The 24,985-nt window shown below is 31.0% G+C and overlaps 2 protein-coding genes across 7 annotated transcripts in view; both read left to right on the top strand.

Moving 5' to 3' along the window:
* exp (expansion) overlaps window positions 1-16,226 on the top strand; it is a 239,648-nt gene extending 223,422 nt beyond the window's left edge. For 2 of the 6 annotated variants that reach the window (XR_015837370.1, XR_015837371.1), the window contains exons 9-10: window positions 5,194-6,208; window positions 15,099-16,226. Coding sequence is in view for 4 of the 6 variants with exons in the window: in XM_088257971.1 (XP_088114097.1) it covers window positions 5,194-5,596; window positions 15,099-15,129 (434 nt within the window). In the remaining 2 variants the exon portion in view is untranslated. The remainder of the gene's footprint in view (window positions 1-5,193; window positions 6,209-15,098) is intronic. The other 4 variants (XM_088257972.1, XM_088257971.1, XM_088257970.1 and 1 more) reach the window with 4 other exon arrangements.
* Window positions 16,227-18,484: 2,258 nt separating this feature from the next.
* On the top strand, window positions 18,485-24,933 carry LOC148310736 (intraflagellar transport protein 74 homolog). Its single transcript, XM_088257966.1, has 10 exons — window positions 18,485-18,651; window positions 19,947-20,079; window positions 20,756-20,990; window positions 21,922-22,115; window positions 22,409-22,585; window positions 22,668-22,793; window positions 22,878-22,979; window positions 23,055-23,375; window positions 23,458-23,682; window positions 23,844-24,933. The coding sequence occupies exons 1-10, from the start codon at window positions 18,500-18,502 to the stop codon at window positions 24,048-24,050; spliced, it is 1,872 nt and encodes a 623-aa protein (XP_088114092.1). The 5' UTR covers window positions 18,485-18,499; the 3' UTR covers window positions 24,051-24,933.
* Window positions 24,934-24,985: the final 52 nt, after the last annotated feature.

The following is a 24,985-nucleotide window of genomic DNA, read 5'->3' as shown; positions in this document are numbered from 1 at the left end:
CAGCAAAAAAATATTTAATAACAACAATAACAAACCACTAAACGCCTTAAACATTATGGCCTTACTCGCAATAATAGAATTCAGTTAACGTTCGGCTGCGCTGAGAGCCGGCGTCACTTCACGCCTAATTTTTATGTTTTTTAGAATATACTTTGGATTTTTGTTGTGGTTTTATAAAGTACATATTTTTTTAAACTCCTTAGGAAATTGAACTTCCATACTGAGATATTCAATTATCCAAAGTTTTTTTATAAATTTTATATAAAATGTTGACCAAGAGTGAAATATAAGACCATATTTCAGGTACGAAACAGTGATGTTTTAAACAATATTTATTAATAAAATCAAATACTAACCTACATCATCAGTCATGTATCTGATGATATTGATAACGATAAAACCAGGTCACTGGTCAAATAAAATATATGTGAGAAATAGTTATTATTTTATTTTATAAAACGCAGTTCCACCAATAAATATCAGTAAAAAACTTTGATTTTTTCACTCTAATATTTATTCAATATAACACTGGACTGGTACCTGAAGTGGAGGGCTGATCACCTTTCCTTCATGTGTAATCGATCGAGATAACACTGCGTTTATATGAAGCAGTGCCCTATGCACCATTGGGGTGCGGTAAGGGATTTATTATTATTTATTTATTGATATAAAAGTATTTATGCAAGTAGAGACATTTATCCACATATATTCAAATGCTTTTTTATTTCGTTGTATTTTCAGTAACATGAAATAAAAAATAAAAATATTTTTTTTTATTTGGGTTAACAACAGCAACATATGATAAACAAAACATTAAAGGTATACATGTGTGTACGAGAGTGAGTGTGTGTGTGTGATGTTGATTCTAGTAGAGACATACATATTATGCTGAGAAGCATAGTTTTTAAAGATCTTGAGAGGACAATATGCTCACCATTCGACTTTTTGACTTTTCGACTTTTTCATTTTCTTTGTGGAACTTATCTTACATAAAAATAAAATGTCAAAAAAATAGCATTTTACCATTTTTATAATTGATGTTGAAAAACTGCTTTATTCTTTATACTTGCAAATGTTTTTACACCATTGATTTTTCAATCACTTGCGGCCGTGAGTATTCATTTGCTGACATCGTTTAAGTAACGTCGAGTTAAACCCCTCTAATTGAAAATTACTTCTCACAAGTCGGTACCTACTTACATAGATAATGTCGACGCACCTTAAGTGAATACCATAGAGCAGATAATCCTTTTGCAATTTCGAGATATTGCAATGTCGCAACCAACTGCACTTGAAGAAGACCTGAGGGAGCGGAATACTGCAGCTATACTCGTTATGTTATTAGATATTATGGACCATCTTCAAACGTCTTGTGCAAGCGACACGGAATTCTCACGAGCAAACCATCTTCTATGTGGAACGATTTATGTACGTGATTATTCTCGGAACTATCTCGAGACGTAGCTTCCATAATACAAAACACAAACCTAAGTAGGTTCTCTTGTTTTTCTAGCAACAAAAGCTTTCAAAACCTTTTATGTACACATTTTTTCTAGTATCGAATGACAGTTCATGTAATTGCTGGTACTAAAGAGGCGTTAATGAGATCCTATGTGAACCATTAGCTTCGTTGAACTATTTTAGAAAGATTTTTGTTGATACCTCGACATAGATGAATACGTTATTGAGATCGGAATATGAAATTTCAGTATTTGCGATCTGTTATTGGATGATTTGAGTAATCACTCCATAAACTGTGTAACATTTACCAATCTTTTTATGATTGGCAATCGTACTTAAGATATATTAGATATATCAATAGATACATATCATCTTTTTATAGAAAGGGATAAATGGTAAGGGGTATTCACCGAGCTTACGTCCTGGCACAGACTGGTTTATGTGATCACTTTATACATAGTGTAATATTCACCATTCTGGGCATTATTAAACATTCTCATTCTCATTATAACAAGTTAAATATATGTAGAAATAAGACAACCTCTTTCATATTGCAGTAAAAATATAACGCGTAACTTCTTTTCTTAATTAACAACATGTTGCTTGATCCAAATCCTTGTTTATAAATCCTGGGTTTCTCCATTCAGGAGTTCGCTTACATTTCGTGAACATATTGTATATTATTATTGTTTGGTGATCGATACGATGCACACTATAAAATAAAATATTTTTGATTAATGCTATGATTTTTTTGGCCCATCAGATACTTTTACAAAATATTTGACCGTTGACTTCTCGAACCATTCAACTTTTAAAATAATGTCACTTTCGGCGGTAATGGCCACATCTTCTAATAGAAGCGGTGTCGTTTGAACCGAATACAACACAATGTATACATTTTCCGTCGCCATTAGACTATTGATTCTTGTAAAGTAAAAAAAATAATAATTTATCATGTTCAACTCTTTTCGTTAATAATTTGTGAGTATTATTACAATATAATGATAACTAAGTGGGTAGAGAATAACATTACGGCATTACTATTTTTATAAATAAATTAAAGTCAGTCACATTCAATCTCCGTACTTACCGTCGTAAATTTATTTATATAAATATTGATATCTAACAGTAAATTAATTAGTTTCAAACTAATGTAAATAGTATACATTTTTATTAAAAATACCCAATCATGCACTCTATGTATGGGTGTTATGTATTAAATTTTGAATTTTTCATTTGTCCATTTTTATATTAAAGCTAACTTAAATAATAAAGGAAGTAACAAAACATTTTACTTTTTAAAAAATTAACAGGTTCAAAAAAATCACTCGAAAGCTTTACACCTTTGAAATAGGATTCTCGCCTTATTCGAACAATCCTTAGATGGATCGTTTATTCCTTATTCTAAGGATTGTTTCCCCTTACTTTCGGAATTTTTTTTGGATTTTTAAACGACAACACAAAATATGCGATAGTCTTTAATCATACGTGTGTATTACAGAGCGTTTGTTTCCACTATTGAATACATTCATATTATAATTTATGGCCACGGGATATTGCGAGTACCTAAATAATGTGTAAATATTTACACGCGTTTTGATACAGTTTAACTAGAGGGAACAATGTTGCCAGTCTAATAATATAAATAATAGCGCCTACGAGTCTCATTATTAAACGAAATGGCGTTTAGCATTGTGTGAATGACAAGAGAGTGACTGCCATGTAGGAAAAGATTCCCCGATGATCTCCGTAGGCATAATTCATTTGCTTTCTATTCCAGCGACTTTTCAATTTCGCCCATTGTTAAGGAAATGTCAGGCAGATATTTGTATTTACGTTTACTTGTAACATTTACCGAGATATTCTTACTAAGTCGGTACTCTTATCGATGATTTATTGCGTGCGTGTGATACAATGATTAGATGAGAGTGTATTTGTATAACGTAGGGAGTCGTATTCGTCAACAAAACGGAGAAAGCTGTGAAATACGCAAGAAATTATCATTGAAGAATTTCAAAATGATATCAAACGAAAATGCTTATAACATCCGTACACTTTTTTCGAGGCGATAAGTAATAATTTGTAATGTATTGTTAATAAATTATATTGTATGTTATGACGTAAACATTCACTACTGTATTGATACCATTCTCTATAAGTCTAAGGGGAAAACAGACGCAGGGAAACCATAATGACCTATAATGTAAAAAAATCTTTAAAAAAAGATTTCGTTCATAAATTTAAACATAAATAATTATTATAAATTTAAATTTTTATATAAATATAAATATATATATATATTAGTAACAATCAGGATTAATTCAATTTTAAAAAACTTATTTTTTTAATAATTTGCTTTTTTTATGCAAATAAGTAGTTACATCCTGAAAATTATATTTATCCAATTATTTTGGTTATAAAAAAAATCAAATCAATTTTAAACCTACACTCAAAGACGCCAAAAACACATCAAATTACTCACTTATAAATAATCGCTAAACTATTATAATATTATCTATTTTTCGGACAATATTTAAGAATTGCCCTTGAGTATTTTGCTATTTTTTTCTACTCCTAACAACATAATATTTCAATCCTATTTTGATTAGTTTAAAGTTTACGAATACCTAATAATTTAATTAATGTACATAATAGCATGTTTTGAAGCTCACAGGTTTTAAATTAAACTTGTTTTAAACTATAATAAAATTCATCAAAGACATAATTTCAAAAAATAAATATATAATAAAAGCCGTAACATATGTGTATTATTATATATCTTTTTACGCGTATGTACCTACTATATACCATTATAACGAAGTTAGTTTGACAGATTTCGTTAGCAAGGCGATACCTAACGAGACTCATTATTCTCTCCCTACATTCCGTTGGTGATGTGATGACTTGTGTTTATTTAAGGGGAGAAAGTCGCCTGATACTCAGAAATTGTAGATAGTGCCTGATAGGATACGCGCTGCTTGAATTTGAAACAAGTACTCTGGTTGTCATCATGTGATTCAGTTACATCGGCTCTAAACAAATCGATTCAAATGAGTTTTCACTTTCTGATGACCGTACGAATACATTAATAAAACCATTTAATTGTAATGCTCTGTACGTGTTTGCCATTTTACCTATTAATGTTGAATTACCAAGGATTTTTTGTCAAATGTACACGTACAAAGGTACCTATACATAAATATCGATGCCTTGATGCAAAAATGTACTCATTAAAACTTTTTTAGTAGAGTAATTTTAAACATTTTATTGAAAACAACATGTAGTTGTCGTGTTTATTCTGTGTTTGATTACTGTTTTATACCGTTTATTTAAATTATATCAACTTGTTTTTGACATGTTAAACAGTGTTACTTAAAAAAATGACAAGCGCAAAAAGATCTCCTAAAATATTTTTAAAAAAATCTGCAATTATAGTACGTTTATGTGATCATCATTAAGTCATCGATATGCTTTTTCTAACAATAATAAAATCAGTTTCCTTATTTTTTGCTGTCTTTTTCTACATCTTTGTTGTAGAATATGAATTTTCGAAATGAAAATGATACGGAATGCATAAAAAAACGTTTTAAAAAATAGTGTAATTTACCAAACAAAACTTAAATTAAACATGAATAGATACTACCACAAAATGGCTCTCGAATCAATTAATGAAAAATAAAATGGTATTGATGAGGTTAGCAATGTCTAATTTGAGTGTTGATATTGTTTCAGATGACCCCTACTACTGCGGCTTGCGCGCTCGCGTTCCCAACTTCGTGAAGGCGAACGGCGTCGGCGTCGGCGTCCCGGCGGTGGGCGCTGCGGGCAAGGCCGCCAAGGAGGTCGGCGCGCCCAGCAAGCGCTACAGCCTCGCGCAGGCGCACCCGCTGCTGCTGCACCACGCGCACGTGCACCACCCGCCCGTCTGGCACGCGCGCTCCTACGAGAGCGGCATCGGTGCGTATGAACCCGAGCTGCTGTGGGGCGGCGCGCAAAGCCCGCACGAGCGCGACTTCCTCGAGCACGAGGAGCGCCTGCGCGCCGAGCGGCGCCGGGACAAAAAGATGTCCGCCAATGAGATCCGGGGAGCCAAGGCGGCCGACCATGCCAAACTGAGGTTCCTGCATCAGCCGCGGTAGACACTTTGGAAGACTTCGCGGCGCGATAAGCGCCACACCCTTTAGCAGGGGAGACCGAGGATTCTGCTGAGGAACAACCTTCGAGCTTCGCGGACTTAACTCTTCTTAAGATCCAAAATTTGCATGGCATCCAGAAAATTATTTATTAATTTTCATCCGAAGGTCTCTTCTACTATCGGTTCGCTTATTGCGCTCGCATTTTGTTTTAAATTTTAAAATTTAAGTTTAAGTTATGAAACTTTATTATTATTATCGTTCGTAATTTTACGTGTATATTAAAAGATGCAGAATCCTCAAGTAAGCTTCCAGTGTCGATAATATATCACTAGCCTTCTCGCACACACCGCAAAGAACCAGATTCATCATTATGAGAAAATCTGAGCAAGTTGTACATAAAACACGATTACCGAGGCACCATCTCGCCAACCCCTCACACGCACTGTGTTACCCTAACCCGCTTCCTGACCGATGACTGACAATCGAAGATATTTAACTGTGTCCTGTGTCGAGTTCAAGTTCCGCAGAGGTCTTCAGCGCGGGCAATCGGCCAGACCGAATGTTCCTGGCCGGGCGACTTGAACGAACCACCCGCATTTGTGCTAAACCTGGTATTTATGTGTTTCACTTTTTGTGCTTTCGATCTCATACAATCATTTCGGTCATGCGGTGAATTGTCTCATCACTACAGGTGACTGACGTAACAAAACCCAGACATTGACACGCGAACATTTATTAATAAATCATCGGCATCTCCATCACCGTTGTCCAAACCAGAGCAGAGCTACGCGACTGTTATTTCATGGAGTATTAACTGTCTTCAAGATTTTTATCTTTATTTAGTCGATAAACATTCGACAAACGGAAATTCTAATTACAAATTGATAATTAAAAAATAGTTCCATAACATTCAATCAATCAGTATTTTTAATGTATATTTTGTTTATTCATTACAATTAAAACTTTCAAAAACTACAGAGAAACAATTGAAAAGAAAATAAATCCTGTGTACGGTTTTTATTTTTATTCGCATTGTCTACCTGTCAATCAATTCATTTAAAAAATATATGTCGCAAGATCAATTTCATTGCAGCCTTAATTGATTTTATATTTGTCGCCAAGCGTGTCTTTCCGTGCTCAAATCGGATATATTTTTTGTGACTTATCTATTCGACAAGTTGTCGATAAAAAAGGTATCCTTATGTATTTTAATCGGGCTTTCGAATTGCTTCATAAATTTCCATGAGGTTCATTTGAGATTAAGTTCACCAAGTTGGATAGCTATCCAAGTCAAGTTTTCAATATCCACATCATGCGTGTAAAGAAAGGAATCGATGATTAAAAATATTACATTTATGTAATGAATTATTTCTTAATAGTAAATGTTATTGTAACTTGTAAGTTAAGGTGTGTTAAAAGTTTAAAACCTTTTCGCTTAAGTTTAAGGCGGTAACACCTTTGGCGAGTATTTTTTTTTAAACCAAAGGGTACTTATAGGCGGGGAAGATCGATATCTATATTTTACTTTCAACTTCAAATGGTGAAATAAAACAATATAATATAAAATTCGTAACGAACTGTTATTATTTCCTAAAGTCAAATACAAATTTACCGTACTTATTCCTTCTACGATAATTCTGCCTATTGGAATGTATCAATCAAATCACGTTTTCGGCTATATAATTATAATATTCTATCAATAAAAAATCGCATCAACATTTCAAATATGATTCATACTAAATAATCATTTAATTTTCGACATTGTCATTAACTTCATCCACCATTTTATTCATAAAAAAATATTAACAAACTTAATCAATGTCGTTAATGTTTATGTAGGTACTACAAGCAATATGAATCGTTTTTCGTTTAAAAATATTGTGTATAAATGAAACGGTGCAAAAATTTCTTACTGTGCTTACATTATTGATTGCTTTATGTCTACTGTACCGTTAAGTCTTTATTACATATACCAATGTAGGTAAGTAATACGTATGTATACCTACTACATATGTACATATATTGTAAATATTACATATAAGACTGTTTCCGCTTGCGGCGATCGCGATGCTCATTCGAGTTTTGTGCAACGCCGCTAAATTCAATCCGTTGCAAAATGAAAAACAAAATAAAATTAATGATTCCAAAATTTCCAATAAAAAAATAATGAACTGCGATCTTTCTTCCGGTAGTTTCTTCGAGGCAGCGCCCGCGCACAGCGCCGCGCACGTTTCGCAACGCGGAGCGGCGAGCGGCCGGCCGGTGCACAAATACGCTCTCGATATTAAACTTCCTGAAATGCCAGACTTGTCGGGCTGTTGGGAAATACTTAACGGCTGAAAACTTGCCATTAATTTCCTCACCACTACGGCACCCGCCGCGTCAACACTGAACTAGCTAGTACCTACATCAGTGCACACCCAAATGATGAATCGATCTAGTTGCTATACTAAACCGTAGGTTTCGAATAAAGTTCAAATTTTAAGCTTGATTCTATGTAGAGTTCAATTCCGATAGTATTTTTTTTTAAATATAACGAAATATATTAAAGTACACTCACTATAAAGATGCAAAAACTGTACAGACTAAAAAATCACGCACAGACATCCAACTAGTGAGCTCTTTTGGATAAGTTTAACATTATAACAAATTGATTTTTCATCATCGAGAAAAATCTTTAATATTTTTGATATACGAGTACATGTAAGAAAATATTTACATGTACTGGTTACTCAACTGGTTTGAGTTTTTGTCGGCTAAACTGTATTTAGAAAATTAGTTTTTTATAAACATATTTCACCACTCACAATATTTTGTGTGTCTCCAAATCCTTGTTCACAAATCTGGGTTTCTCCACTTAAGAGTTATTCTTACATTTCAACATCTCGATATAGATGAAGAAGAACTGATCACTTGAACCAGCCTATGACAGGTCTTAAACCCTGTCAATACCTAGACTTCCATATTCTTTTTATCTATGTTGAGATGTCAAAATAGTGCATTACCTTTTTTCACAATGATTAAAAGAAAAAATTTCACTTTTTAAAATGTTAATGTATACAATGCTACACAAAGCTGTCCATTAATTTTCCAAAGCAATTTAATATTTATGTGTCAAAAAAATCGATGAATTTTTTCATGATGATGAAAAGTATCCAATTCGTTCATATATTCATAAAATTAATTTGAAGCATGAAATAAGGTCCGATAATTTTTAGTATGCACAATTTTGGTATATATATTATTGACTCAGAAACATGATATTGGCACACCGCAGGTATCTTTTATTTGATGACAATACAATACGTACATACAATATATCAAGTAAACAAGTTTCGTGAAACCGCGGTTCATTTATTAAAACATCTATTAGGCGAAGATGGTAATCGGTCCTGATTCGAGCGGTCCGATATTTAGTATGCGTTTACTTTTATTTATGGTTGCCATTAAAGTCTAAATTATTTTCATACTCGTTTGACATGTTTATTACGTTTAATATTCAATCATTCTGTCTCGGTTACATAACAGTTATAACAAACATTATTTGTGCAAATAGAAAACTGAAATAAACCGTTCATATTATTTCATAATCGTATATCGTGTTCCTTGATAATTTAAAAGTATGGCGGTGGGTTACTATTCTACGTATTTTATTTTTTTAATCATTATATCATATCACTTATGTGGTAAATGTACAAAACACGAATACGATAGTAAATATTGGCAATTTTTTTACAATCATTGCTACTTTTTCATTTAACGGATATTAATTAAGAATTCATGTGCATATATCGAAAAGTTAAATAAAGAAAAGTATCTTAGAAGACATTATTTTTTACAAAAATAAAAATGTAATCGTTTTATTCAAAATCATAATTCTCTTAAAGTTATTCACCGATTGCTTTGAAATTTAAACACAACGCGTTGTGTTTAAATTTCAACGTTGCAACGTTGCATCGAAATACGAGCATGTTTTCATATATATCTGGGATAGCTGTTTTTACCTGCGACGGGTAAAAACATAGTTGTCCGTAGACAGTTTTTTTACCAAAATGGAAGCGCCATCTGTGGAACGTAACAGCAACACACGTAATATGTAACATCGCTCATGGCGGACAACGTGTTTCTTGACAGCTGCTGTCACTTTCTGTCATTTTCGATGATTCGACTGCATTTTTGTTTCGTAGATTTGTTATATTATATTTTCATTGCTTCACAAGCAACGCGTGGCCAGATACAGCTAGTCATCAATAAATTTCATGTAAATATATATATTTTTTATATGTTAACCCAACCCTAATTATTTTAAATAGAATGTTTCTCAACCTCATTTAGGAACAGGCATTATAATATTTGTGTTCATTATGTCCAAATTTCTAATGTGTTATTTAACGACCTAAAGTCACTTGGTCAAATGGTCGCTTTTTGCTCCAAATATAATTGTAAAAATAGAGTCAGAAACCGACAATTAGTAGTTCCGTGGTCACGTACGTGAGCAATGACTAGTGACCAGTGAGTAGAACTCGGTACCTACGCCTGGTGACATAGTATTTTGTATTTTCCTACTTTGCAAATAGAAACGTTCTCTTTTTCCATTGTCATTCCATTCAGACGGAAAAGAGACAAATGATAGTCCGGTCACGACTTAATATCACCGATGGATTGTGATCGTTACAGATTCCATTACATGACTTCTAAATTAACCTACCGTCTTTTGTACGCACTAGATGAATAGTTCACCGACCACAATAAATTGTATTCAGCCGATATTTGCGGTTAAGTATCGTTATAAAATGATTAGCGGGGAAATCGTTCGTCGTACTTACTCTGATTTCGTAAACTACCTTTTATTGAGCTGTGTTTGCAAGCTCTTTCTTCCCGAAGCGCCTGATTCTGCAAAAGAATCTCTTATATGTTACTTAACAAAGTAACATGTAAAATAAATATAAATCAAATGAGTCACGTAAAAATCAGTATTCAGCTACTATTTACTACTCAATCAAAAAAAAATATCTACAACAACAACAAAAAACCTTATCTTAGCTGTGTATAGTTCTAGGCTCCATAAAACAAATTAATACATAACATTTTGTATTGAGTCATATATTTTTTTACAATATTGTGGTTAAGGATGCTAAAAAGAAAAAAAAATAATAAAGGTATTGGACCTCGCATATTGTTAATACATTTTGAATTTTTAAAATATTTAATCTTGTCAAAAGGTATAGTTAATCTATGGTACTCTATGTTGAAATCAATATAGAGTATGAAAGAACATCTCAACGTATTATATTCATACATATTTATTTTACTCACAAATGATATGATTTATAAACTTAATCCAAAAATATACATAAGAATTGCTCAAAGAAGCTTATGTGATAAAAAAAACTTTGTTTGATACGGATTTGAAAAAAAAACACGTAGTATTGAAATTAATATGAATTTTTATTATTATTTTACGCAATCACCTAACTGTTGGCGCCCATGAGATAGTAACTACGAGACAATGGAGTATCAATCGATATTAACAGATCGTTACTTGGAATGGCAACAATTGACATTTATGTCCACTGCAGCTGCATACCTCAGCAACTACTAAACCTTTGATTGCACGGGTGTGTCACATTCGCGAGACATGACACTAGCTATCCCCTAACAAAAGGTTTTAGCATTTCAGGAAATGAGTTTTAAATTACCCGTTGCACAAACGACATTCGATAGATATATTTAAATATGTCATACAAATCGATTTAAATTCTACATATTTACATCTTGGATTTGTTTCCTAATATGAAATGAAAAACACTTATATTTGTGTAAAAATATGAGGTCTCACTTAAAGCCTTTGTCTTACCTAAATTTTGTGCGGGTTTAATTAAGAGTGTGAATATTATTATCATTTAGAACTATTGATAAATTAGTACATTCCTATCGTATATTACGCAGTTTATTTTTATGCCGGCCACATGGAAAATTTTTATAGTACATAAAAAAATAACTAAAGTTATCGTTTCTATTCGTAATTTCATTATTTGTCACCCTTTTGGACATTTTCTAGAGCTTTTCTTGGAACTATTTTTTGACATTTTTAAGGACCCCTACAAATAAAACGAGCATCATTATTTTACATCAACTAAAAATCAAACTTAAAATTATCCACTAAAACCAAAAAATACATTGTTGACGTCAAAATAAAATTAAAACATACTTTAAAAATAATGTATATATTTATATATATATATATATATATATATATATATATATATATATATATATATATATATATATATATATATATATATATATATATATATATATATATATATATATATATATATATATATATATATATATATATATATATATATATATATATATATATATATATATATATATATATATATATATATATATATATATATAATAAATAACAAAATAACATAAACAAACATCCATTTTAAAACCACATTTAAACATATTAAAAACGGAAAACATTCAAAGCATGTAATTATTTTTTTACTGAAGAATTCTAATTTTTAAACTTTAATACCCTTGCGTAAAAAATAATAAAAAACATCATAAAACCGAGCAAAATGTTTAAAGAATACTACAGTTTTAAAAATATTTGTATAAAAATTTCTTACAAAATTTCCGTTTCTTTGAAAAGTGATCCAGTATTTACCGTCGAAATCTTTGCTCATGAGCAACCCACAGATTGCCGTTTCCGATTCCGTAAAAGGTTCGACTTCTTGTCTTATTTCCTGCCGGTTCTCCATTGCAAAAGTTGAATCTTCCTTCCATCGGTGGGTAGACCAGAAACATTAAGTCATCATTAAAACGTAAGATTAAAAAAACATTCTTTGCGTAGGAGGCACACCTAATATTCGACCGGAGATCCATTCTCAGACTATGCCTGCAATGCAGCGCTGCTAAAAATTCATTCCTTGAAGGCCATAAAAAACTATTTGCTCTTGAACTTTGATGATAATAATAATTTGTGCTGACAATGAGTAGCTGTTGGTAAATCAGTGATCGAATGATCGATCAACAGATTACGAAACACATGTTTTTTAGATAGATAATGTTTCACCCACTCACCGCGATGACTATCGAAGCTGTTGCTGATGTTACGAGTATGTCTACGATTGAATTATTAATATTACAAATAACATTGAAACAGCAAAACGATCCTTGATTTTATTAACTTCTCCGTTTTCCTAATCCTATACCGAGATACAAACGTTTTTTAACCATTGATCATGTTGAATGCCTGAAGCAATATTTATTAAAATTATATCATAAACATTGTCCGCCTTCGTAGTGTAATGGTCAGCATGCTCGGCTACCGTTCTGGAGGTCCCGGGTTCGATTCCCAAGGAGGGTTTAATAAATATAAGTGATTTTTTCACTGTAATATTTATTCAATATTACACTGGACTGGTACCTGAAGTGGAGGGCTGATCACCTTTCCTTCATGTGTAAACGATCGAGATAACACTGCGTTTATATGAAGCAGTGCCCTATGCACCATTGGGGTGCGGTAAGGGATTTATTTATTTATTATATCATTAACACTTCTTTTTCACTGTTATTCGCACATGAAAAAAAATGTTTCACAATATCTTAATATGTTCACGAGGGATGTAGCAGAATTCTCACACTGATCTTACTGATAATTATGTTTTAGTATGGAACTATAAAAAGACAGAGGTTTTATTATATTTTATTTAAATTATTGAAAACGCGTTTGATTCGATAAGACTAAATAGTGAGTGTCGTGATTACTTGTTGCAAGAATAATGATATCTTATTAGTGTCCGTTTCAGCCGACACCGTTGCGAATAGGATAAACATAGGGTGCGCGGTAACGTGACACTACGGTTTAAAATAAAGCGAAAGTAAATTGGCGGCAAGGTCGCCCGATACAGTAATAATACTCGTACCTAGTACCAACGCTACCAGCAGTCGAATGAGATATTATTATTATGTCGGTTCAAACAAGTATCGCTTCGTTTCAAGGTTCCCAATCTTGCTAATTTGAAAACCTCCCTTTAGTGTGCAAATTTCTAAAGTAATTCGCAAAATACGTCCGATCGAAAGTGTGCTTTAAAATTCAAGAATATATTTTTTAATTATCTGCAAGCTAAGTTAAAATTATATGCACTGTTTCCATGTTATCTTTCCATTGTAATACCATCTCTGAGATATAGAAGTAATAAAATATTACAATAGATTATAGAGATAACTTTGTGGTGGTGCCAAAAATTAATAATTACTTTTTTTTAATTAATCGGCTAGGTACTCAAAAAATTAAATAATTTTTATCATTCAGCATAAAAATAATTAAATAACTCAATATCATCTAAGTTCAATCGACCTTGTTGGATCTTTTCGATGTTCCAAAAATAAAAGTTATCGGTTCGGACTGGAAAACTGTAATTTTGTTAATATATAATTAATCAGTAATATTTCCAAATTAACCCTTATATTATTCTCGCTCTGAATTTTTTTTGGTGTATCTTAAAATTTAATACCTTCTTTACCATAGGTGTAAAATAGCTAGTGTTCTTTATCTAGCTGTAAAATGTTCGTTTGCTTGAGTATTAAATTTTACTTCTACATCAAGTACTTTTTTTATTTAAAAAGTACGATGTGACCCAATATGTTCATAAATCTACAGTTATTTGGGATCAGTTATTCAAAAAGTTATAAAAGGAAAAAAACTGTCCTCTTTAATTCTCGTAAAATATTAAATATCACTGGTTGACCTGCGCGATAACTACAAAAAAACTGTTGATTTCCGACATTTCGCATAAAATCGAATTAATACGTACCTGTTAATTAATTATAACACAATCACAAAGTACAAAAATAAATGAATAGAATAATGATTAAACAAAATACACAGTTTCTTATTTGTTAGATGTGTAACAGTTTTAAGAGCATGATCGAAATAAGTCTTCTACAAGACACCAAATAACCATTTTCGTGTTTTTGTATTATATAAACAGATTGAACTAAATTTCAATACTCTCAACGAAGCTTCATTTTCTTATATTTTACAAGTAATGCATGATACATAATAATTATCTCCTTTTCCATTTCTTGCATGTACAAAGCGCACTTTATTGTATACATACGCAATTTTCATGTCACGCATAAAAACGCTACGCTTCATTAAAAAAAATATAAGTTTTTATTTAGTCCATTTTATTGTTAATTTTGATTTATTTTAGAAATTCAGAAATATTAAACTTTATTATTTAAATAAAACAGCTATATATTAGTATACTGTTTAATTTAATTTCATGTTAAAGCAAGGTACCTTCATTTTGCAAGGGATCTTAAGTTTTATGCTAGTTAGTATAAATGACATTTCTTATCAATGCTTTTAAGGTAATAGTGTAAAATTTCATATTCATATTCTTTAAATTCCTTTATGTATCGTAATATTTTTGGTGTTTTCAATATTTTAATTATTTATTTTTAATTTTCCAGATTCGGACCACCTAGAAATATCGCCATATAATCAGATATACGGCCGACTACCCCTACCTACTAGAGGTTTCATCCCGCAACAGCAGAGACAGATGTTCATTGGAGAGTGGGACTAAATCCTTTATCAATCGATGCGTAATCCTATTACAATTTGCGGTGCTCTGTACATACCCCATGCCATAAGAAAAGGACTTTTTACCCCAAAGATTATTGACTGAAAAGAAAAATTAACTAAAGCTAGGGGAAAAGAAGGGAAAATTAAGCGTATTCACTAAATTCAGTCAAAAATGAAATGGGTTTAAAATCCCGAAACAACTTCACTAACTTATTTAATGCATCTTTTGGAGACATGGAGAAAAATACCGCAAAATGCCATTTAAAGACGGAAGTGAGAGTGACGACTCTAAGATTGTGTTGTGCTAATAATTATCATAGGAAAAAACAATTAAATAGTTTTTTTTGTAGGCTATTCAACATTTAAAGCGTATCTTTAGGTACTACGTCAAATTTATTAAACGTAACAGTGTAATCATGTTTTCTATGATTTTGTATTATTTTTAGTTTAGTCGACTTATTTTTATATTATTCATTTATATGTATTTTTTAATATTTTTACTGCCATTAACTTTCTGTCGTTTTCACTTAAGACATCCATTGAATTAAACATGTGGTACTTAAAATGACAATTTCTTTGTAAATACATGTAAGTGTCTAGGCATATAATATGTATCAATCATAAAATTAGGATTTTTCTTTTAGAATTTTTAGGTACTATGGAAGAGTTTACATAAATTTCTAGGATGTAAACCGGAGTCAATGATTTAAAAAAATAAATATGAAGTCCAACTGCCAATGAAAATGACATTTGATACACAAATGTAATTTTATTCAAGGAAAACGGTGTATTTATTAAGTGACTGAATGTTCACGATTGATATGCGAGTATTATGATGAATAATGCATTTCAGGACCAATTATTTTTTAAATATTTTTATTTTGTAAATAATTTAAAAAAATTTTATATGTAAACGTACTCACGAAATGATTACATGTTATTATTATAAATACGTACATTATTATACATATAGATTATAATAAGCAAATAGAAAAAAGTTATAGAAAAAAAAATCGACCGTAAAATAATTTTGAATTTAATACTCAAATACAATGAAAGTAAGAGTAAATGCAATCAAAATGATTTGAGAATTTTTTATATGAAAAATTACTTTTATAGATCATACAAAATTTATTATTCAACTGCAATATGGTCATTAGAAAGTAATAAATTTTCGGGACTTTAAGCTCATTAAAGTGTCCGTATAAGTCTCCATTAAAATAATCGACATTTGTTTATTTATAAGTAGGCTTTATTGCAATATCAATTATTTATATGTGTAAATACATAGTTAGTAAGATAGTGTAAAAAGTCTTGTAATTAGTTGAGTTTCATAACTCTCAGTTTCGTCAAATATACGAACCTGTATGTTATTAAAATAATATCTAACATAATTATTCGTTTTTATATTACGCCAATATTATAAGTAATTTAATCATAAAGTAACGAAGCACTGCCTTAATTCGAAATGAATATGATATTATTAATCATTTTAATGCATTACGTACTTTTAAAGAATATATTGTATTTGTCCCACGTTATGACTGAAATTGTTACCCTAAAACATCGGTTATAATAAAAGCAAATCTAAAGAAGCGTCTTTATTGAAACAATGCTCCTCTTGTTTCGAAATAATATATATACGAAGCAATATATACGAGAACATCGTTACCATTTTTTATATATTGAAAATAATACGAAAACTAGCTTCTTTATTCAGTTACTGAAATGCGTCTGACATATTGGTGAACATTATCGTGCAAAATGACTTTATCAAGTCATCTACATGATATATTAATTTACATTTTGATAACCTACTGCGGCATTTTTACAGTGACGATAATTCTAAAAGTATGTGCATATATATTCCACAATATTATTTTATGCCATGTGGAATTTCATCGAAACATTGTAAGATATATTATTCGATACGACTAGAACTTCTTACAACAACAAAAAATAAGAACAAAATTACAAGAACAAAAATACAAATGTTTAAATTCCTGTGTGCCAAGAAATAAAGAAAACCATATTCGTTAGCATTCAGATACACAGTTATAAATCTTTTTCTTGGCCGCTTGAATTATTTAAAAAGTATAAATATCTTTATACGAAAATGTAAAAAAAACTTAATATGTTAAAAATTGAATTCCTCATTGCGAAGTCAAATTAAATTAAAAATCACTAGCAAACAGTGAAGGCAGAAAATGCAAATTAAATCATTAGTATTTTTTTGCAAATAAATCACTAATTAAAAATAAAATACTTACTAGTCTTATTGTACATTTTTGTTTTCAATATTACGATACAAATGTAATATTTGCAAATACCTTGGACGCATTTCAAATCAAATAGCTGAATTATTATATCTTTTACTGCTCAAATAATATTTCAAACTACAGTTGACTTTTAATTAACAATGTATAAAGAATAAAGCAAAATTTGCTATTTTAGGAACATTTTTAGACGAGATTGAGGAAACCACTGTATATTAATTTACTTACCCATACTATAAAAACATTTACTATTACGAATTGTATTAACTGATTGTAATTAAGATATGTAACCTCTAATATTAAGATTGGTGTCGGAAAAATATATTTTTATGTTTGTATCAATAAATAGAAAATCAAATACAATATATTTGTCTTTTATTTTTATAATGACCTTTCTAACATATGCATATAAATATATATATTTATATATATATATATATATATATATATATATATATATATATATATATATATATATATATATATATATATATATATATATGTATATATATATATATGTATATATATATGTATATATATATATATAATATATATATATATATATATATATATATATATATATATATATATATATATATATATATATATATATATATATATATATATATATATATATATATATATATATATATATATATATATATATATATATATATATATATATATATATATATATATATATATATATATATATATATATATATATATATATATATATATATATATATATATATATATATATATATATATATATATATATATATATATATATATATATATATATATATATATATAAATTGAATAAAAGTATCATAGGATCATTTTGATTAGTCAAGAACGTTCATACAGTGGTGACCTCTAGCGTCAAAACTTAGAAGCTAATACGTTGCCATAACAACAATAATACAACAAACACGATAACGTAATAAGCGTGCGTGTTTTCACCTCAGGTGGGAGGTAATTTTTATAGCACCTGTTCAGGCAAATATATGGATTATCCGCAAAGTGGGCGCCAGTCTACCGTCAGATGGCGCGCGGACATTGCAGAATCTGACCGGGAGAGAGGCAGACCGACTTCCAGACGAGGTTTGCACGACGGTTCGGCGCGAAGCAGCGCCAGTTTTCAAAATATTACTCAGAGGTGAGAAAAGTTGTATTAATTACGATCCATACGATTATCTTCAACTTTTAAGACGCTATTATAACAAGCGACATAAGTCAAAATAAATGCGCCAAAATAGTTGTGACTTATATAGATTGTACGAAATATGACCAATCGATTTGGTTGCTATTTGAGCTATTTTTCTATGACAACAGTATATACAATAGATACAACATAATGAACGCGGTGAGCAATGATTTTGGTAGGTAATGATTATATTATTTTATTGGTTAATTTACTATTCTTCATCATTCAACATAAACAATGATTTTTAGAGGTAATGATTGTATTTTATATTTACAACATTTTGAGTGTGTCCGAATACTTGTTCACAAAATCTGGATTATCTCCAATCACAAGAGTTATTTTCATATTATTTGTTGACATCTCATCAATAATGGGTAGAATAGGTGAATTTTACACGTATGTAAAGTGATCACTTAAACCAGCCTATGACGGTCGTCAGCCCCGTAAATGCCCAGACTTCCATATTCTTCTTCATCTTTGATGAAATGTGAAAAAAATAATTGTATTTTATATTATTTTATTGGTTTATTTCCTCTTCTTCATCATCAAACCCTCATCCTTACCCAATAGTGCATAGGGCACTACATCCGATCGACGCGGTGCTGTCTTGAGTGTTAATTACGTGAAGGCAAGGTGATCAATCCTACGCTTTAGTACTAGTTTAGAGAGATATTAAAAATATATTATTTTTGCATTTATTATGCAGTGTTTAAGGCACTGCATCAAATTGATGCAATGTTAAGTTGATGGTAAATTTATGCAGGCAATGTTATCAATCGAAGCGCAGCTTTAGGTTACAGTCCAAGGTAATATTGAATAAATATTAAAAGTATAAAAACATTTAATATGTTTTAACCTCCCTGGGAATCAAACCAAGAACCTCCACCATAGTAGGCAGATGCGCTAACCACTACAATACATGTCATAGCCTTATCTTTTTCTTAAAACCCTTTTCCGCACCCCAACGGTGCAAAGGGCACTGCATCATATAAATGCAGTGTTATCTTACACATGACGGAAAGGTGATCAGCCCTCCGCTTCAGGTCCGGAGTAATATTAAATAAATATTAGAGTAAAAAAAATCACTTATATTTATGTGACCCCCCCCCTGGGAATCAAACTCGGGACCTCCAGAACGATAGCCGAGCATGCTGACCCATACACTACAGAGGCGGAAATACCTAATTTAAAGAATAAAATTACTTTTATTAAATTTACATAATTTACTTGACATTTATGTGAAACAGAAAAAGTGCAATGCGTCCCGGATCAGCATACAGAGGAGGGACGGCCTCGCGTCTCACCAGCAACAGTTTTGGGGCGCCTCCCCCTACAGCTGTTCTCAGAATGGGAACTGCCTCCCGGACTAGTATTAATATGGTATGTTACTACATATACAGTAAAAAAACATAAACTAGTAGTTCTGAACCGTTTTGAAGTCAGGGTGCACTTTTGATCATAAAGAAAATTCGTGGCATACCTAAATTAAAAATTAAACCCATTATATGAATACAGATGATTTAAAAATGACATTAATTTTAAAAAAATAAATAAAAACATAATTACTCCAATGAAACTTTTTGCTGCGAAAATGATTTAATGTGACACCTGAGCTTGTCGGCTTTTACAAATTTCTGCGATATTAGGTCTAATATTTGATATAGCTACTCTCATTTCTTCATACGAATTGCTAAGCCAAGGTTCACAAATCAAGGGTCACAAATCCTTTCCATTGAAAGGACATTGAACCTACCATTGATGGAGCACCGTCTGTACAAATTTTTACAGATAATTGCCAAGATATTTTCATTTGTTCCAAGTATGATGATATAGAATCAAAGATATCTTGACCGCTGTTGTGAGCTGAGCTGTGAATTGACACATTCAATTTGCAACTCAAATCGCACAGTAAATGAGCCAACATTAAATTTTGGTTTTCATAATTTCGCAGAGCACTTAAGAGCCACTACACGTATGAAGATTTATTTAATTTACCCCATGGGCTATATATTCGGTATGCCACGGTCTATATGCATTTCGATGGTCGATGTTTTAGATGGATCGCCCGATCACTCAGCAGGGGCTATCCGGTTTGCGTACAGGAACCGGGGTTGCCAGACAGAGGCAGCTTCACGACCGTCGCTACTGGGAGGAGGAATTGGGGGGAAGGGTGCGGATGTTGAGAGCGGAGATAGAGAGACTGCACAAAGCGGCCGACACGGCAGCGAGAGAGAAGTCTGCCAACAAGCACTACGAGTCCAGAGGGCGAGAACTTGCACAGGAGCTTACAGGTCCAATCCACGAATAGGCAATGGACAAATCACATTTTTTTGTTTGACTGTTGCTTTTTTTTCTTGCAGCCACTAACCGAATCTTGTCCAGTGTATAGAGAACAATTATAATAAGCATTGTTTATTTCTTCATTTATCTGCTAAACAAAATTAAAACTGCCAGTCTGATGATGTCGGTAACGACGAAACCCGGTCGCTGGTCAAATAAAAAAGTGGAAAAGCTAAAAATATTGGTTTTAATCTAATAATAAATTAAAATTAAAACTGAAATAAAAGGGTGTTGATTGTTTATTATATTGATCTCTATTCATAAAGCAATGTCATATCAATGGTTTTAATAAGAAGAAAAAAATAAAGTATATTTTGCCCTTTTTTCCTTCCCTTTTTTTATAAGTATAAAAAAAGTTTTGTAGTATTTGACCGTTAGCTGGCAATTACTCGTACTTTTTTATAATATAGTCTTATATTCGTGCATATAAATAAACAGTTTGTCAAAATTGCCCACATCTATAGAAATATTTACTTACCATAAGGTACCTACTCGTACATACAAATGTATTAGTTTTCCAATAAAAAAAATATTGAATGGGAATTAACAAATTTCACAGGACAAGACCACCAAGTAACATGTTAATATTAAATATATGTGTAATATCTCAGCACTGACTAATTTTTACAGAGTTTTGTTTTTTGAGAATAAAATTTCCTTGGTTCCTTATAATACTGACAAAATTTTGGGACACTTCACCCATATGAAATTTTTCTAGCATTTTAAAACTGAGAATAAATATTCCATGCTGAATCTAAAGATTAATTTCCATCTCCTATTGATTCAATGTATCATTTATATTCTTATGTTAATTCTATAGGACTATGAGTAGAACTTACTAGAAATCCGATAAAGTGAATAATAATTTCTTACCTTGTACAGATTTGCAAGGGCGATTAACTGACTACAATTTAGCTGCCCAAATGTTGACTGCGGCAGACATAACAGCTATCCAAAGGCAAACAAGTGAATTGGAGAACTCCAATAAACAAATGGCAGAAGAACTTGAAATGGTATTTGCCGAGAGGCAAAGGAAAGAAGGACAATTACGGCAAATCACGGATCAGATCAAAAAAGTAAATAATAATTATCCTTCAATATTTACATGAATTATTTTTCATTAATATTTACATTAATTTTTTATTAATATTTACAATATTTACATTAATTATATTTACATTAATTGTTTTTCCTTAATTATTTTATTAAGATTGATTTTATTAACGGGAAAGGTGCATTATAACAAGATTCCTCTCCCTATATTTACAATACTTAAAATATTTAAAACCTTTTATCTCGTTATGTTTATTTTGCATTATTTTCCTAAAATGTTTGTAACTGAAATAAACCGTGCAATAAATTATTTCAGGAGCAAGGTACCGTAGATGCACTGATCCATGAAATGACTCCCGTGGAGAAAAAACAGTATCTTCAGCTCAGAGATACGGCAGGGAGCTTGCAAGAAGAAGTAGATCAAACAAGATTTCAACTTGAGGAACTGTCAAAAGCAAAAAATGATCTAGAAAAACAAATATCCATATCACAGGTTTTTTTTATATACTGTATAACTATATTATAATAAATTGAATTTAAAGAATATTAATATATTTTTACTCATTTCCGGATAGATGAAGACACACATGGTAGATTTAATTCGAAAACTGATGACAGTCGAAGAGAAAAAGAATGAATTAAAAGATGAAATGAGTAACAAGCTACAACCAGCCCAGGAACGAGAACAGCTTTTAGCGCAGGTGAACCTTTTTACCATATTTTAATAAAACCAATATTACAAGCAATTTGAAAATTGTCTACAAATAAAGTATCTATTGATCCAGGTTCGGGAGGATAATGCGGCAATTTCTACAATGGAAAGCAATGCACAGTCAGTAAAACAAGAAATAAAACGAGCTCAAGATCTTCTCGAACAAGCTGAACAAGTATGTACTAATTCTAAATTTTAATACAAAAATCATGTTTATTCACACATGTTATTTCATTAATTTTCGTCATAGGATTTAGAAGAAGGTCAGTCAGAACGTCACCAGAAGTACAGAGAGTTGAAAAAACGGGAAGAGACAATGGAATTATTCATGTCATCCTTTGAACAAAATATGACTGATGAAAAGGCCAAGATCGACCAATTGGAATCAAATATCATATTTTCTTTGGAGCACTCGAGTTCTAATCTTGATCAGTTGAATTTCGATGAAATAGATTCCCTGAAGCAACGAGACGGTGGATACAGTTCCATGTCGGGAGCTGATAACGACAGTAACAAGTCCGTTGAGAGTCTCGCTAAAGAATATGGAAGACTCGAGGTGCAATTGAAAAAGGTATCTTTTCTAATCTGCACTATTCCTACCTCAATCAAAATGTTATTTTTTGTACAGACAGTTTGTTAATTACTCATTACAGACTCGAGACACTCGCGAGCGGCTGGCTGCAGAAGTAAATGCATTACCGGAAAAAATTTCAGCGCTACACCAATCGATAGAGCAATTTTCTAATTTGGACACACTGAGAAGTAATGGTGCAACTAAGAGGCGACAACTTAAGGACGAAATATCCTCTTTAAAGGAAAAATTGGCACCTACAGACAGTGCAGTGCAGGAAGCATCTAAAAGATACCGGGAACTTCAGGTTACAAACTAATCATTTTAAAATAAGTCAATCAAACAATAAACAATTTTTTTGTCCAACCATTAGTAGTGAACACAAGCGGAGGAAGTTCTTTTTTTTCAAAATTCAATCACTCTCGTTGAAAAGTTAGTAAAATAACACTCATTTCATTAATTTTGCAGAAAAAATTGGACGGGAATGAAATGTACAGTCAATTGAATGCAATGGAAGAGAAAGTAGCAAATTTAGAAAACAGCAATACCGCTCTTCGCGAAGACATCGCTTCGATAACAATTAAAACAGACTATGAACCTATAAAAAAACAAGTGTTTGATGCTTTAGAAAAAATCAATGAAAAACTCAAAGTATCCCAGAACAACCATTATTGAATATGTTATTGATAATTTAAGCTAGTTTCTGCAGATGTTATCAATGTTGCAAACATAATATTAAAAGCATTATGTATTTATTATTTATTTTTATAATTACTATCTTTTTCATCAGGGATGCAAATGTAGCAATAAATATGTAGTAGAACACATCATGATTTTCGCTTCAAAACCAACTATTTATAAGTAGTATCTTTCAATATCCACATAAAATCTAAAAATCCAGATATCTAAACACCCTTAAGATAGCATTTTATGAAAATGACATTAATAATTATCCTTTATTATTATTATTAAATGTAGTGTATAAAAACAAAATTCAAATTAATTTTTAATTTATTATATAAACAACAGATTGGTTTACAACAACATAACAAAACAAAGACCAATAAAAGTAATTTAAAATACAAGTTATGCATTTTTGGTCAATCACAATATTTTTCTATGCTATAAATATGTCAGTTTCTTTAAAAAAGTCAATATTTTAAATACAAGATAAATGCTGATTGAAATATCACTATAAACAAATGGGTTTGCTTATTATACAATCAATTAAAATGTAAACAACCAAATCTCAGCGTCGGGACACAATAAATTATAATGATACCCATAGTAAGAGATCACATACAGAGTTGCCAAACCAATCTAGCGCACATTATATTTATTATCTAGAAGACACTCCCTTCAGTTTACATGTAATCAGGGCTTTTTTTCCATGTAATGCGGTGGAACAGCATTCCGGCACCTTTTTTTAAAGATATTTTTTTTTCTTTTAATTTTCAAAATCAATTAGACAAAACAATGTTTGTGCTTATATAATTACAATCTATATTGATATAATTCGTCAATATGATAAAATATGGTATTGTAATAAATATTTAAAAGATATTTGGATTATTTTTTTAGTGAGTTCCAGGATCTTTTTTGTTTTAAAA

Source organism: Brachycentrus maculatus, unplaced genomic scaffold, assembly GCF_059751285.1.
Source record: "Brachycentrus maculatus isolate JH-2025_06_01 unplaced genomic scaffold, ASM5975128v1 h1tg000089l, whole genome shotgun sequence".
Classification (NCBI taxonomy): domain Eukaryota; kingdom Metazoa; phylum Arthropoda; class Insecta; order Trichoptera; family Brachycentridae; genus Brachycentrus; species Brachycentrus maculatus.
The sequence above is the reverse complement of the archived record's forward strand: the minus strand, read 5'-3'. Positions and strand labels throughout refer to the sequence as shown.